The sequence below is a fragment of the Arachis hypogaea genome, chromosome 6 (genome assembly GCF_003086295.3).
Source record: "Arachis hypogaea cultivar Tifrunner chromosome 6, arahy.Tifrunner.gnm2.J5K5, whole genome shotgun sequence".
Classification (NCBI taxonomy): Eukaryota; Viridiplantae; Streptophyta; class Magnoliopsida; order Fabales; family Fabaceae; genus Arachis; species Arachis hypogaea.
This window is the reverse complement of record NC_092041.1, coordinates 116274032-116290965: the sequence shown is the minus strand read 5'-3', so window position 1 is coordinate 116290965 and position 16934 is coordinate 116274032. Positions and strand designations below refer to the sequence as shown.

Genomic DNA, 16934 nt, shown 5'->3' with positions numbered 1-16934 from the left:
ATTGACTATGAAAGCTATGCAACAAAAATAATATCTTTCGATCATTAATACACTACTAAATAGAACTTAATCATAATTTTAAAAAGTAAAAAACCTTTAGAATTTTAAAAGTTAAATTTTAAATTTTGAGTAATTTGAATTTTAGATGTGTATTTAAATTATAAAATATTATTATATTAAATATATTAAATTTAAAACAGAAATTTAAGATTTAAATTTTAAATGTTAGTTTGATTTAATTTGAATTTTAAATATAAATTTAATTCTTAAAAACACTAAATCTATTTACAATTTTTAGATGTATTAGTTTTATTTTTTTTGAATTACTGTAAGAAAAGGCTGAAAATTGTACCATATTTAAAGAATACCTAGTTGAACCGTTCTTTAGATAGGTTCCGTGTACAATTTCTCCATCCCCACTCCTTACTAATTTACTATGGACTATGGTCAATCATTAATGTGAAGTTATCAACTTAGTCGTATGTATGTATGTCATGGCACTTGTCATCAAATAAAATAAAACAATTCAAACCAAGATTATGTTACTATATATTAATATTATTTTGCCCGCCGAGAATTGAGCTGTTTGGGTGGTTTGTGCTTATTGGTAGAGTGAATACTAAGAAGAGATTGAGTAAGCTAGGCGTCATTAGATCCAATGATAATATCTGTGCTTTTTGTAAGAAGGAGATAGAGTCGGTGGAGCATCTGTTTCTTCTCTGTGAGCTAACGTGGCAGGTGTGGTGCAGTTGGTTGAGGTCGTTTGGGGAGGTGTGGGTACAATAAGGGAATTATTTGAGCGGTAGACCAGTAGGTATAAGCGGAAACAAGATCAGAAAAAATGGTTGCCAGGGTTCTTTGCAGTGATTTGGAACATTTTGGTGGAACGCAATGTTAGAATCTTTAATAATCAGGAAACAAGTGTGGAGTTTGTCATCAAGAAGACGGTTCTGAGCTACAACGAATGGACCAACAATAATTTCTTTGGTGGTTGATGGCGTTGCCGGAAGTAACAGGGGTTTTATGAATTGTTTTATGTATTTCTTTTGTTGCTCCATGTTAGTGTATTGAGCTTATTTTCATTCAAAAAAATATTAAGGAAAAGTCTAGGGGCAGCAACTTTGTTAAATTTTGACCAACATGTAACCAGGGTTCTTTGCAGTGATTTGGAACATTTTGGTGGAACGCAATGTTAGAATCTTTAATAATCAGGAAACAAGTGTGGAGTTTGTCATCAAGAAGACGGTTCTGAGCTACAACGAATGGACCAACAATAATTTCTTTGGTGGTTGATGGCGTTGCCGGAAGTAACAGGGGTTTTATGAATTGTTTTATGTATTTCTTTTGTTGCTCCATGTTAGTGTATTGAGCTTATTTTCATTCAAAAAAATATTAAGGAAAAGTCTAGGGGCAGCAACTTTGTTAAATTTTGACCAACATGTAACCAGTAAAGAAAAGTGAATCATTAGATGAAATCTCACCCCAATCTCACACCATTAAAACCATCATTGATGGCTATTTGATGGCTACAAATCACAAAAATTACTGGCCCTAACATTTCTCAAAAATTAATATTATTTTGCCATCGTTTCTTCTAAATCCTAGTACTATATATATATATATATATATATATATATATATCTGAATGAATCATGAATGTAAATATCAAAGAATCAAAGTTGCCACCACTTGCTTAAAACCGAAGCCATCTTTTCTTACCCTTAATTAAATCTTGATCTCCAAAAATAAAATAATATGAGCTGGTGGTGGGAAAGATCTACTGGAGCTGCTGCCAAGGTAAGTTCAAATTAAATGACATTAATGTGTTGTTTTCCTTTGTTATATGTTCTTTGTTTTATTTTCCCAAACATTAAAATTGCTTTAATGATTTAAGTATTTAACGATATCTCTAACATACATTCATATTTTGGTCATGCAGAATATATCTAATGAAATAGATGAATCATCACAAAACTCGCAAAATGTGGCATTGATTATAGGCGTGACGGGCATAGTAGGCAATAGTCTAGCCGAAATTCTCTCTCTCCAAAACACACCAGGTGGTCCATGGAAGGTTTACGGCGTAGCGCGGCGTGATCGACCGGCATGGAACACCAACCACCCTGTCCACTATGTTCAATGCGACATCTCGAACCCAAACGACGTCGCGTTGAAGCTCTCACCGCTAACTGACGTCACTCACATATTTTATGTCTCATGGACCAGCAAGTCCACTGAGGCCCAAAATATTGAAGTCAACGGGTCCATGTTCCGCAACGTCCTCAACGCTCTAATTCCAAAGGCTCCCAATCTCCGCCACGTGTCTCTCCAAACAGGAGTCAAACACTATGTAGGGCCCTTTGAGCTTTTCGGAAAGATCAAGGCCAACGAGCCACCTTTCACTGAAGACTTGCCACGTGTCAATGCACCAAACTTTTACTACACCCTAGAGGACATATTGTTTGAAACTAGTGTATAAACCCGTGCTCAGCACGGGAAAATTTATAAAAGTAAGAAAAAAATTTATATGCTTCGATACTTAAAACAAAAATACGAAATAATTATTATTTTAAGATATTTATAAAATTATTATCAAAATCAAAGTTTAACTTAAAAAGGAAGTAATAATTATTTTATATATTTTAAAGTAAAATAATTATACACTGATACAGAATTTAAAATAAAATTAAAATATTTACATTAGAATACTATTTTTTCAAAGACTTCTCTATAAACAACATTGATAGTTGAATTTGCAGACATTCCTACGTGATTCATAAGTAAAACTTTTAAACCTCTCTTACTCTTAACTCTTGAAAGTGCCACATATAGTTGGCCATGTGTAAAAACTGGTCTGGGCAAGTACAATCCAACATGAGATAAAGTTTGTCCCTGAGACTTATTAATTGTCATGGCAAACGATACTATTATGGGAAACTGTCTTCGTTGGAATCTAACTGGGACAGTTTCATTTGTTGGTACCATATTCATTCTTGGAATCAAAGCAATATGACCAACATTATTACCCGTTAAGACTTCGCATTCTATGACATGATTTCCAAGCTTCCTAACTTGTAGCCTTGTACCATTACAAAGACCACTGGATTGGTCAATATTCCTCAGTAACATCACCGGAACACCAACCTTGAGTATTAATTTATGTGGAGGTAAACCAGAGCAATTTATGCTATTCAGTAATTCAGGACCATAGAGATCTAGTTGACTCTCCATATTCCCTTCATCCATACATATGGAATCCGAACTAAGATATAATTTTTCTCCTCCAGGAATGATAGCCATCAGATGGTTGTTGACCTCTTCAACGATGTCTAGTGTGGGAGCCAGTATAGTTCTTGTTTTGAAAAAATCCTTTGAGGATATGTTTTCCAGAATATTTGGATAAGAAAAATGAACTAACTCATCAAATGCCTGGTCCGAAGAAGGAATAACAATATCTCCTGGAAGACATATCTCAGATTCACCATCCATATTGTCACCTATTAGACCATCACCAACTTTCAATAACCACTCACCAAATTGCTCTGTCTCGTCTTGATCTGAAGCAGTCGTCCCTACAGAGAGTCTCATGTTTTTTGTTAGTTTGAGCACCTGGCAAAACTTCCAAAGGTAAGACGAATTCACTGTTGAATGAACGATATCTTGTCTCGATCCTCGTGGAATGACAGGAAGAATTTGTCTAAAGTCTCCACCTAGTACAACTACTTTTCCTCCAAAGGGCAAATCTTTGTTATATGTTGGAGAACACCTCATGATGTCACCCAAGCATTTGTCAAGCGCTTCATAGCAGTACCTACTAACCATTGGGGCCTCATCCCAAATTATAAGTTTGGCTTTCAACAGTAACATTGCTTGAGGGGAACCAGGTTTGATGTTACATACAGAATCCTCAGTTATATTCAGCGGTATTTTGAACCTTGAGTGTGCCGTTCTTCCATTGGGAAGAAGTAAAGATGCAATACCACTCGAAGCAACGTTTAACACTACATCACCCCTTGAGCGAATCTCAGCAGACATAAGGTTCCAGAGAAATGTTTTTCCAGTACCTCCATGACCATACACAAAGAAAAAACCCCCTTCATCACAATACACAGCTGTAACAATTTTATCGAATGCATATCTCTGCTCAGGTGTTGCGATGGCTAACATATCTGAGGCATTTTTCTTTAAATCATCCCTGTTAAAGTTTAGCTCTTCCCTTATAACCCTTTCGGTTAACAAAGAATTATCAACTTCAGTTGCTAAAGGCATAGGAGGATAGTCTTTCAAGGTCTTACCATAGGAATGTAAGATCTTGTCTATATCCATTAAGCACAACTGCTTAATCTCATCATCTGACATTGTTAACTCTGCATATTATACGATACCATAAAAATTCAATCAAACTAAAAATGATCAATAAGAAAGAACTTTTATCATTGTAATTAATAGAAACTCACCACTCATGTTCATCACGACTCTCTGTTGATACAAAATATCATCTGAGAGTTCATGCCAACATCTATCCCAAACATGTTCTGGTCTTGAGATATTGTTGGATGTTAATAGAATGACAAATAACCTCCTAACATATGATCCTGAGGCCCATGAGCTTGCTTCCTTAATTGCATCAATGAATTCTTTGTCATCTTGCAAGAGTCCAAGGGCGAAGCATGCATCTCTATACGTAGCATAAATTATTCCTCCAACTGTTCTTATATCTCGAAAACTCGTACATCCTCTTTGAGTATTCAAGAGAAGTCGTTGGTAATATTCTTCGGTATTTGCTGCAAAAAACTTAGTTAAAATCCCACTTTTAAGTTGTTAAATGGATTAAGCTACGCTATTTTAATTATTATGTAGCTTCACATCCGCTTAAGAATAATTTTTCTAAAAAATATTGAAAAATAAAAAATCATATAATCTACAAATTATAACTGTTGAAAGTTATATGAACATTTATTTTCTAGTGTAGATAAATTGAATAAAATGGATATGGGGCACAGGCTGTTAAGATTTTAAATTTAAATCCTTAAATAAGTAAGATCAAAATTGAATGTAAACTCGTCATTACCTGCAGGTACATGAGTCAACCTTCCAATTGCGAAGCCTTTCTTTCGAGGAAACCACTTTGAAGAATCGTCCTTCCAAACAAACTTGGTTGGAAACTCAGCATAAGTCAGACTTCGAGCATAAGGATATGACATGTTCGCTTCCATCCATCCCAAAAACATGGACCTATGAGATATTGCTCTTTCGACGATATCATTCACATTAGAAGTTTCACCATAAACCACAGGTTGCTCATCCTCCAAATGGAATGGAAGTCTAATCACAAATGGTTCTTTCTCTTGGATTTCGTATCCAAATAGACGCCAGACTGCCTCACATGCCGAAATATACCTACAATCGTAGTAATTCCTAATTTCGTCAACAACTTGTGTGGCTTCTGACGGATCACCAGCATTGTATAGAGTAGCTGTTACGCGGTCATTACCCTTGTGTACATACTTAAACAGATACTTAATAGAACTTGTTTGGCATGTGTATTCCACATTTATGTGGCACCCGAACTTGAGCAACAATTCTGGATTATACGGAACAATGAACTTATTGTCTAGTACACATTCCCTTTTCTTCACTGTTCGACCGTTATCAGTACGCCTATATTTGGGAAATCCGGCCTCATCAATGAGTGTTCGCTGTCTAAACTCTTTAGGATAGAACTTTGAACAGGATCCATTCTTCATGCAAGGTGAATTCTTGTTGTATGGACCACATGGACCATGTACCATGTAATTTTGAACAGCTCTATGTAGATTTGGCCTTTCATTTTCATCAGGAATCTCAGCTGTTATATGTTTGTCTATGTCATCTGGTGTTTGTGGCTTGAACTCGTTACTCATGAATAAAAGGATATGTGCATGCGGAAGCCCTCTCTTTTGAAACTCTACAGTACAAACGTCTGAAAATTGAAAAAGACAAATGAGCAAAGCATTACAACATAGGATTTTAATAAAGCGTTGCATAAACACAGACTTACATCCCAAAATTTTGCCAAAGATTTTTCCCTCTTTGAGGTCATCTATCAAACCATCAAGCTTGATCTTGAAAACTCGACACAATATATCAGGACGGTCTTCTGCCTTCAATCCAATGGAAGTCACTTCTCTTCTTATCTCATCCCATTCAGGGTTACAGGTCATGGTGATAAAATAGCTAGGATATCCTGCATATCTGCAAATTGCAAACGCATCTTTACAATTATTCATCATATACCTAGGTCCACCGGTAAAAGTACTGGGAAGTATTATTCTTTTCCCAAGCCTTGCAGCATCTACATCCCCGTTTATAAGACTTTCATGCAGACATTTGTATTTATCAACCCTCAACTGTGGTTGTTTACACCTAAAGAATTTTAACCTCTCTGATTCCACCATTGTGTAGGCATCTACCAGAAACTGTTGGAATAATCTCTTTGATCTCAGAATTAACGGAGATTCACCCGTCCTTTTCTGTAGTCGAAAAGCAAAGAATTGTCGCAAAGTGATTGTTTTGTTTTTCTTTGTAGGTCTAGCGGAGATAGAATCTGATGTTGCAATACCCAAACGAAATCCATCCTCCCCATACGGAAACAACAATGGATATTGCAAGGCTAAATAAGATGGATGAAAAACATCAATCCGCTGGAGCTTTCTAGATTGACTCTCTATAATAATATCTCTATCATTACTAAGTTGTTCGACATCGCCAACAATCAATGCAGCCACTTCAGATGCAGATGGCAAGTTGTATGTCCTGCCATCTGTAGTCCTTTTACTAATCAACTTAAGCTTTATGTTTGTGCAATTTTCCTGTTGGTATCTATCTCTTGCATAGCGAAAACTCTTTGCCAAACTATTATATCTATCTAGCATGTTTCTTAATATTGCCACAATTTCCCTATCTCGCTCATTTATAGCTTCATTGGAACTGCGAAAAAAAATAAAATTTATGTTATTTTCTCTAACAGATAAGAAATAACTAAAAAATTTGACTGATTGCATGAAAATTACCGAAGTGTGCCTATTCGATTATCAATCTCATTTTCTGTGTCATAGATATATAGCTGGGCAAATGTTGGTCGCAAACTATCAGGAGGAAGTAAGCTACCAATGCTATGGTAGTTTTGACCCCCAAGCTTAAAAATTGGAGGAGCAGTCCCATTGTTCACCCCACGGTCAATTTTTCCAGCCATTGATGTAAAACAAAACATTGAATTAAATGTCCTTATATTTTTTAGGAAATGAATACTTCTTTGATCTCCTCCAGTATGAAGCTGAATGAGCTCATCAGGAGGCACAGAAAGTAGAGGAAGCTCTCCAGACCACATCCATGCTTTACAGTGTTGACATTGATAAATAGGATTTCCTATATCCCATACATCTGTCGAATGAACTCTCTTTAGCTACTCAGTTGTCATACCGATACAATTTAGTCCATGATGTACACAGATGCAAATAAGCATACAGATAAAAATTTTACATACCGTCTAAGATTTCTGAGGACGGTATAAAATTATCTTCCATATCCACATCCAACATTGAATCATCATAACCATTCAAAACTACAGTAAAAAAAAATTATAAAAAATGCAAACATAATCATTTTGATTATTACTAATAATTCATATATCTTGTAAACTACAAACTTAAATTCTTGATATAGTGAGAAATTACCTTCATCATCAACTAAAGGGTCAACACGTTGGCCACTGTGTGTGTCAGCACTTGGTAGATGTGTTTTAACAGTCGATAAATTTACATCTTCATAAAGTTGTGCCAAATTAATAGCCACCGAAGCAACAACAGAGGAAGATTGTCCTTTTTGCACCCCAATCATAGTAGAACTTCTTTTCAAAAAAGTTAAATTTCATTCAAATAAACCATAGAAACTATAGAAAAAAAAGAATATAATAATGACGACTATCTTTTCTAAATTACCTTTCTGTTAGGCACGATCGGTGGAAACCGGAGTGTGATGGAAGCTGATTTTGTGAAACGACTTCAGTTAGATTATTGACGGGTCCTTGTACACTGGAGTATGCTAGAATTGTAATAAATCTATGTTATATAAATGATTTCCGATGAAGTATAATTTTTGTTAAATATTGGTGTATGAATCATTTGGCAATCATTCACTATACGTACTATTTGTTAACACGGACAGTGGAGTTCTTGTCAATGAAGGATCCGTCTGTAGAGTTAAAGATTTAGATCTTATCTCTGATGTAGAAGGTCTTACATAATTAGGAGGAGTATTTTCCTGTCCAAAAATTCCATGCGAGGCACAGTGTATACCATGCATAGATAGTTGCTTCCCTATGAATGAGTAATGAGAAATATATAGAAAATTTTCATCATTAAACCGATATAAATTAAATTTAGATAAATATGAGTCAATTACAGTGAAAAAAATGTCACATTTATCTTTACTGGATTGTAAACTGAGAATATTAGATGAGGTACCAATTTCTCGACACACTGTTCTTTGACTTGTAGTAATATGATGCACATTTTTATGTACGTCAAAATTTGTATTATTGTTGTTCTTCGACACTGTTAAGTCAAAAAAATAAATGAAACACAAATAATAATTATTCAATTAACTAATCTCGTATTTGATTTTATATAATTTTAGTAGTATACTTTCGTAGTTAAAATTTTTTTTGTATTGGTTTAGCTTTATTGAATTATTTTTTAAATTATTAAACTAAATCAATGAGTATTCATATCATATTATTCAAAATATAACCAGTCATCAGTTAAAAATAAATACAATGCAATTTAAATAACAAATAAAACTCTAAATTTAAATATAATTTTAAAATTTCAATTTATTTAAATCGAGTTAAATAGATATACACAAAAGCATCAAATTTTATATTTTCCCAATTAATATAGAGTTTTATGTATTAATTTAGGATAAATAGTATATTATTTTAAACTATGATAGAGTATATTTTAAATAATATTAAATAATTAATTAACCTAAATAGTATATGAAGATTTGAAGATTGCATAGTTTTTATGTAATTTATAGCTTATTAAATATGAGTTTAAAAAAAATTATAAAGATGAATAGTTATTTTTAGTTTTTAAATCACTAAACTAAAATATTTAAAAAAATTATGTATAGTACAAACTACTTCGCTAATATTCTCAACAATAATAATAGTTTAAACTGTAATTCCCATAAAAAATAGAAATTAAAGAAGTTTTAGAAGAACACCTACCAGAAGCACCAAAGAAAGCAGACTCATTATCATCAAGTCTTTTTCGTTTTCTTGCCAAAATTATCTTTCGTCTTAATCTTGCAATCTTCGATTGTGTGATTGGAGTGGGATACATTATCGTTGTTAAGTCACTTATCTACAATGTACTTCTTCCGCAACAATGAGCTACGAATACAAATTTTTAAATTTTAATACTTATTTTGAAATTAAATTTTGAATATCCATTAACTTACAATACTGATTATTTATTGATTAATTTATGAGGTATCAATTTTTACTTAAAAAATAAAAAACTTAATTTTTAAATATGTAAAAATATATTAACAGTGACTTTTAATTCACAAATTAATAATCTAATTAAAATGGATATATATATATATATATATATATATATATATATATAATATTATATATTATTAAATAATTGATTGAAAATATACACTCCTGCACGACAATTTTTAAATTTGAATTTAGAAGTATTCAATAAATCACATTTTTTAATCAACATATAACACAAAAATTAGTTAAAGACAAAAATATTCAACACAGAATAATTTTAGTCATTTAAAATTTAAATATTAAAAATTAGATTACGTATTAAAAATTAAATACAACTTTGTGATATGCTTCAATAATAATAATAATAATAATAATAACAACAACAACAACAACAACAATAATAATAATAATAATAATAATATACTTTTAAAAGGTGGTATTGCATGTTCTCCGTGTAATTTTTAAATTTATTTTATAAATAATAAAATATATAATTTTGGATAATTACATTGAGTGAATAATAAAAATTAGTATCCAAATTAACAAACTTTAACCTATCTGATAAAAGAAAATGAAACTTACATAAAACATATAAAAATTACATAAAACATAGTGTATTGTGTAGTAACAGTATTTTTAGAGAGTGTATAATAGTCTTTTTTTTTTCAAATATTTAACAATTAAGCTATATTATATTAATTCTTTTCAATTACTAAACTAATAAGTTTATAACATGTGAACAGTAAAAAAATAAAATTGTAAAGAAGTTGAACAAAATAAAACCAAAACACTAATCAATAGAAGACTAATCAACACTTAAAAAATTTATTTGAAATGAAAAAAAATAAATAAAACTTACATAAAGATGTGGTGCAATGTGCAAAAGTAACACCTTCAAAAGGATATCTAATAATCAAATATTGAATATGAAAGATTATATGTAATTGTAGAGTTCTTATATAGAGCTATTGTATTTTGGGCTGGGCTAAAATATTAATGTGTATATGTTATAATTTGTTGGAAAGAATCAAAGATATTATTCTATTTTAAATTAATAGTTTTCTTTTTTGAACGAAATAAAAAGTTTCTATTTACGGAGTCATAAATATAATATAACATACTTTAATGAGTCACAACAGCATACAACACCAACACCCTAACAATCACTCTCATTCAGTAATTTCTCTCATTTAATAATATGTTTTATTTGATAATTATACGTTCAATGATTAACTAATAATAAATTAAAAGCACTTTTTATTAATGTTATTATTTTATTTCGAAAAAATTCATATACTAATTTTTATTTGCGGATTTTGAGTTTAGGTTGAAGAATTTAGAATATAATTAATATATATCGGTCCCATGTCATAATTGCTTAAAATTTGTGCCATTTTCTTCGTGAACCACTCCTATTTCTGAATATTTTTCTGATCTCTAAACAACTTCATGAATCAAAATTTTTCTCTAAATCTCGATTTTAAGCGGGGGGAGAGGAGGGAGAGTGGAAGGTCACTGTTGTCAAAGTAGAGACAACGGGCAGCAACTCTCCCACATCATCTAACCGTGTGTTACCAGGAGAAAGAAGAGAGTTTTTATCAACAGAGAGAAAAAAAAATTTTAAGTAATAATATAATTGGAATAATTCTACAAAATTATATAATTTATTTAATTAATTTTATTAAAAATCAAGACAATTAAACATAAGTCACCTAATATAAAATTAATAGTTCAGTATTAGAATCTTAAAATAATGCTACATGAGAATATAATCGAATATTGAAATTTTATTATTCTTAAAATTGATAATGAAACCTTTTTATTTCATTATTTTATTTTTCATAAAATTATTACATTATTTTATTTTTCATAAAATTTTTTTCTAAGAATAAGTTGAAAATAGCATATAATAAATAAGTGACTCTATTAATTAGAAGTTGGTAAAATCGCTATCCTTCGAGTTAATTCTAAATTATAAAATTGGAAGAAAAAAAAGTGTTAAGTGTAGTGGAATTTTAGAATCCATGTTGAACATTTAAAAAAAAAAAAAAAAAACACCACCAAGAAGCTTAAATGATTGTATCTTCTTTAAAATACGATGATTGATCCCCACCCAAATAATAATAACTTGAGGAGTAAGGTCGCTGAATGTCAATGACTATTGTTTGATATACAGGTCAATTAGTCAATTACTTTCTTGTTCTTTTTAGTCAATTACAAAAATAGCAGATATAATCATATAGTCAAAAAATCTGTATTCTAAAAGTATTCAATAAATTTTAATAAAAAAAATAACATCTAAAATAATATATATATATATATATATATATATATATATATATATATATATATATATATATATAGACACGCTAACAATACCCATAATTATCTAATTATATATTAGAGTCATGTTTGACTTGTATCAAAATAAAAAGAAAGTATTTTCAATGTCATTAGCATGTCCCAAAAAACATAGATAATTAAATAAAACAAAACAACAATTATTTAATATAAAATATTTTAAAATTTGAATAGTATCTATTCTCTCAATAAACATTAGTCATAGCCAAGACTCCACCAAACCTTTAAAACATGCTCCTTTATCTCCATTACATGAAAAACCTCATGTTTCACAGCAGCTACTTTTTAATGGAAGGAGCACCAGACATGTTGAACTCATCCAACAGACGCTTCAAACAAAATAAAACAAAAAAGTATAATTAAGATTTTAACTAAAAAATAAATTCCAAAATATAAAAGAGGCCATATAAGTGAAGACTAAATGAATACCCTCACAACAGGTTTTTTAATAACAGACAAATTTTTCACAATTGGATCAGGTGACTCATCACAAACAGAACATCCATCTTCACCTCGAGGCTACATAAAAAAACAATGAAAAAAATAAATAAACAGCATCTCATATTTGGCAAATTAAGCCTTAATATACATAGTCTAAAAATTAACAAAAAATAAAGAAGAAATCATACATGCATAGGGTTAATAGGATCAGCACGGGGTACACCAGATTTTACCGGGCCTTGAGTGTCCCTCCACCTCGGTAAATTGGAAGAATCAGAACGTATCACCGATACATCATAAGAATCGCACCATCCAGTAGTTTCTACTTCGACCTTGAATAGAAACTCCTTATCAAGGAAAAACTCATTAAAACCAGTAGGATCTTTGCTTGCTTTCCCTTTTTCCTACACCAAAAATTTTACATTTATATCGTTCTAAATAAACAAACATATCTTATTGACAATCATAACGTGTTCAACGAAATTGGTTTCACGTACATTCAACTCTTTCACCATCTCAGTACAGGTTCGTCCAAATAGTGCTGCGACCTCTTTATCGAATACAACAAAGTTCGTTGTACCAGTACCATCAAAAACCAACAAATTCAATTTATACCTGTTTTTTTTTAATTCAAAAACATCAATTAACACCTGGCCTATCACCCTTTAGTTACAACAAAATCATAAAAATGATATTCAACATAATTTAGATGCTCAAACACAATTTTTTTTAGATTTATCAGTTTTCTAGATTTTAGCCTAGCAAAGGAGACTTTGGTATAAAAGTGTTGTAGTTATATGAATTTTTTTCTGTGCACTTTATCTTTGTTTGCCAGCTTTTTTTTGTGGCTAAACCAGATTTCCATCGACCAAAGCAGTTTTTGTTTTTAATAAATATTAGTATTAAGCCAGATATTGCTAAATCATTAAAAATCAACATAATCAATTAGTTAACTATATTGCATTTTTATGAAAAGATTGCACAAATAAATCTAATTAGAGTAATACCTGTCAACCACATTATTCACGTCCCTATTACAGCCATCGCAGAAGTATTCATCCGCATTAGCTTCTGCCTTCACGCTGCAAACACATGATTTATACCACCAACTTGGAACGGGTTCAACATCAAGAACAGTGGCCCGAACAACATAGAATCCAACCTATATAGGAACAGTTTGAAAGTTTTAAAAAAAAATTAACCAAACGAAAAAAATTAGTTTTATATAAAGCACTCACATCCGCAGCAGCACGTAACTCCTTTATTGTCTTCCTCCCAATAGAATATAAAACTTCATCTTCATCAAGATATGCTGATTTGCCAGAAACCACAGACAGGTACTGCGAGATCTCTCTATAGTACACACTACTTATCAATCACGATGCCACAAAAATACAGCCAATATGCACAACCATAAATAATTCACAATATTGTTACAATACCTTTTTCGAAGCATCAAAGCCTCAGGAATATCTGGATTTATCAAGAGTCTAGTACCATACATAATGTTCTGCACAATATTGGTACCTATATATAACAATCATTGTTTAAATGAGTTGTACAATTATACATGACAGAAGAATTATCGAATGGAAGGTAACCAAAAGTGTACTTAGATTTAAAAAAATAACTATAACCTACCGTGAACCTAATTAATTATTAAAATTTTTTATTTTAGCAATGACATATAAAAAAAATATTCAATGCAAATATAAAATAATAAAAAGTATTATATAATAACAGAAATATAGTTTAAAATTATATATTGATTAATTAATTCTCGAGTAATTCAACATAGGATTTACAATCAACGAAGAAAAAAAAACTGCTGATACCTCGTTTATCCAATTTTATATAATAATAGTTTGTATCACTTCAACCAATTAAATTTTAGAAATTAAAAACAAAAAAGAGAATTTCCAATGATATTTAAAAAAATCTCTACTTATCTCAACTGTTTTTACTATATGAAAATATTGATGGCATAATCTTCCTTCTAATGACAACCTTTCATGAGCCACCCATTTTGCATCTCAATAATTAGTAGAAATAGTTACAATAAGAATATAATCATTTGATAGTAATTAAATACTCACGTACCTCCAGCATTTTTTACTCTTACAAATTGAAAAATAACTATTGGCAGTTGTTGATCGCCCGATGCTAGAAAATCCTTGATCCGGTCCACCATCTCTCCAAGAACAACAATATTAAGCCGTAAACTGTATAGAAATGCAAATTATTTAGAAAATAAAAGATTACTTATTTAAACATATTAAGTGGTGAGTAAGGATTGTTGGAAAAAACGCACCCATCATTCTCAATATGAATGACCATCATGTTAATAAGTTTACCATCGTTCATGTATTTCCTCTCACCCTCCACGCCGGCCATAACTCCAGCAACGTCTTAAATAAATATCAAACAGAAAAATGTACCCAAATCACACCTTTTAGTGATATTTTGTCATAATTAAAAAAAAAATCAACTTGTGTACTTGCCATAAATTATACACTTACCAACCAAAAAAGGATGATGAGGAGAGTATCCCATAATTTCCCTAAAAGGAACTAACTTAATACCATATAACGGTATTGCATCACAGAAAGAGGGTAAGATAGTAGTTCTATCTTGAAAAAATAACCGAAATTGATGCGATGTTGTGCGATACAACCCACAGTTGTTGTTAACTCCAAAGTATGTAAAAACATACACAGTTCCTTCCGATATCAATGACTCGAACACAGATATCAAATCTTCACCTACAGAAGCATGCATAGTTGTTCCCTATTTTTTCACAAAGAAAAAAATTTTATTATTCACTTTCTACAGGATCTCATTGTGGCATGACTTCATCATATTGAAGATAAAGTTGCTTCATATATATTAAAAATAAAAATATAAAATACTGTTAATAAATAGTTATGGCCTAGAATTAATATATATCGGTCCCATGTCATGATTGTTTAAAACTTGTGCCATCTTCTTCGTGAACCACTCTTATTTTTGAATATTTTTCTGATCTCTAAACAACTTCATGAATCAAAATTTTTCTCTAAATCTCGATCTTAAGGGGGGGGGAGGGAGAGTGGAGAGTCACTGTTGTCAAAGTAGAGACAACGGCAGCAACTCTCCCACATCATCTAACTGTGTGTTACCAGGAGAAAGAAGAGAGTTTTTATCAACAGAGAAAAAAATTTTTTTAAGTAATAATATAATTGGAATAATTCCACAAAATTATATAATTTATTTAATTAATTTTATTAAAAATCAAGACAATTAAACATAAGTCACCTTTAATAAAATTAATAGTTCAGTATTAGAATCTTAAAATAATGCTACATGAGAATATAATCGAATATTGAAATTTTATTATTCTTAAAATTGATAATGAAACCTTTTTATTTGATTATTTTATCTTTCATAAAAATTTTTTCATTAAGAATAAGTTGAAAATAGCATATAACAAATAAGTGACTCTATTAATTAGAAGTTGGTAAAATCGCTATCCTTCGAGTTAATACTAAATTATAAAATTGGAAGAAAAAAAAAGTGTTAAGTGTACTGGTATTTTGGAATCCACGTTGAACATTTTAAAAAAAAAAACACCACCAAGAAGCTTAAATGATTGTATCTTCTTTAAAATACGATGATTGATCCCCACCCAAATAATAATAACTTGAGGAGTAAGGTCGCTGAACGCCAATGACTATTGTTTGATATACAGGTCAATTAGTCAATTACTTTCTTGTTCTTTTAGTCAATTACAGAAATAGCAGATATAATCATATAGTCAAAAAACCTGTATTCTAAAAGTATTCAATAAATTTTAATAAAAAAAATAACATCTAAAATAATATATATATATATATTATATGCTAACAATACCCATAATTATCTAATTATATATTAGAGTCATGTTTGACTTGTATCAAAATAAAAAGAAAGTACTTTCAATGTCATTAGCATGTACCAAAAAACATAGATAATTAAAAAAAAACAAAACAGAGCCAATAACAAATTGAAGAAAAATTTTACTAAATAATACAATTTTTTTTAGTCCTATACCTATAACAAAAAATGACGCATCAGCCAATTCAAATGAAATACACTAAATATAAACATATTATGTAATACAATCATATTGATAAATTATTTTGGCTTATAAAATTATATTTCCTTAATAAAATTCTTTAATGCAGAATTTAAACCAAAATAAGACACATTAATTTTTAAAGCATTATTTAATTATTATAGGACATTATAAGGATAATAATTAAAATTATATAAATTTTCTTATGAAACAAAATTTAAATGAAACAATATTTAACAGAGTTAAAATTTAAATCTTTTTTTACTGTAAAATATTCTTTTATAAAAAATTTTCTTGCTTTTCTTGCAAAGAAATATATAATTGGGTTTTATTCTTGTTCAGTTTTTAATTGAATGGTCACAAGAAAACCTTAAAATTGTTGAGATTGAAATTGTAATAATTATGAGTGAGAAACATACAAATGTGGGACTATGTGTATAAAAATAGAGAAATAATTGTATGGATAAATAAATTAGAAGTACCTGCTCA

General features: G+C 30.3%; 3 protein-coding genes across 3 annotated transcripts; 1 reads left to right on the top strand and 2 right to left on the bottom strand.

Annotated features, from left to right (window-relative positions):
* Positions 1-601: 601 nt before the first annotated feature.
* On the top strand, positions 602-2577 carry LOC112756080 ((S)-8-oxocitronellyl enol synthase CYC2-like). The gene is made up of 2 exons (XM_025804503.3): positions 602-1797; positions 1940-2577. Exons 1-2 carry the CDS (start codon positions 1756-1758, stop codon positions 2477-2479), a joined length of 582 nt encoding a protein of 193 aa, XP_025660288.1. The 5' UTR covers positions 602-1755; the 3' UTR covers positions 2480-2577.
* A 123-nt stretch (positions 2578-2700) lies between these two features.
* Positions 2701-9386, bottom strand: LOC112757905 (uncharacterized). The gene is made up of 12 exons (XM_025806454.1): positions 9272-9386; positions 8505-8594; positions 7980-8082; positions 7716-7888; positions 7526-7603; positions 7053-7422; positions 6277-6969; positions 6041-6234; positions 5072-5962; positions 4458-4784; positions 3451-4367; positions 2701-3369 (listed from the first exon to the last, which is right to left on the bottom strand). The coding sequence occupies exons 1-12, from the start codon at positions 9384-9386 to the stop codon at positions 2701-2703; spliced, it is 4620 nt and encodes a 1539-aa protein (XP_025662239.1).
* Positions 9387-12030: 2644 nt separating this feature from the next.
* LOC112757904 (replication protein A 70 kDa DNA-binding subunit D-like) lies at positions 12031-13875 on the bottom strand. Its single transcript, XM_072197834.1, has 4 exons — positions 13795-13875; positions 13591-13705; positions 13360-13514; positions 12031-12967 (listed from the first exon to the last, which is right to left on the bottom strand). The coding sequence occupies exons 1-4, from the start codon at positions 13854-13856 to the stop codon at positions 12787-12789; spliced, it is 513 nt and encodes a 170-aa protein (XP_072053935.1). The 5' UTR covers positions 13857-13875; the 3' UTR covers positions 12031-12786.
* Positions 13876-16934: the final 3059 nt, after the last annotated feature.

What these genes read in the sequence shown, in the direction of transcription:
- LOC112757905 (XM_025806454.1), bottom strand. Translation starts at nt 9,386, where the DNA reads ATGTATCCCACTCCAATCACACAATCGAAGATTGCAAGATTAAGACGA. An exon ending in CTTTGGCAAAATTTTGGGAT is followed by an intron (nt 5,963 to 6,040) that starts GTAAGTCTGTGT and finishes TTCAATTTTCAG; the next exon opens with ACGTTTGTACTGTAGAGTTT. An exon ending in TATGTCTTCCAGGAGATATT is followed by an intron (nt 3,370 to 3,450) that starts GTTATTCCTTCT and finishes ATATCCTCAAAG; the next exon opens with GATTTTTTCAAAACAAGAAC.
- LOC112757904 (XM_072197834.1), bottom strand. Translation starts at nt 13,856, where the DNA reads ATGTATGGTACTAGACTCTTGATAAATCCAGATATTCCTGAGGCTTTG. An exon ending in GCTTTGATGCTTCGAAAAAG is followed by an intron (nt 13,706 to 13,794) that starts GTATTGTAACAA and finishes TGTGTACTATAG; the next exon opens with AGAGATCTCGCAGTACCTGT. An exon ending in GTGAATAATGTGGTTGACAG is followed by an intron (nt 12,968 to 13,359) that starts GTATTACTCTAA and finishes AAAAAAAAACAG; the next exon opens with GTATAAATTGAATTTGTTGG.
- LOC112756080 (XM_025804503.3), top strand. Translation starts at nt 1,756, where the DNA reads ATGAGCTGGTGGTGGGAAAGATCTACTGGAGCTGCTGCCAAG. An exon ending in CTACTGGAGCTGCTGCCAAG is followed by an intron (nt 1,798 to 1,939) that starts GTAAGTTCAAAT and finishes TTGGTCATGCAG; the next exon opens with AATATATCTAATGAAATAGA.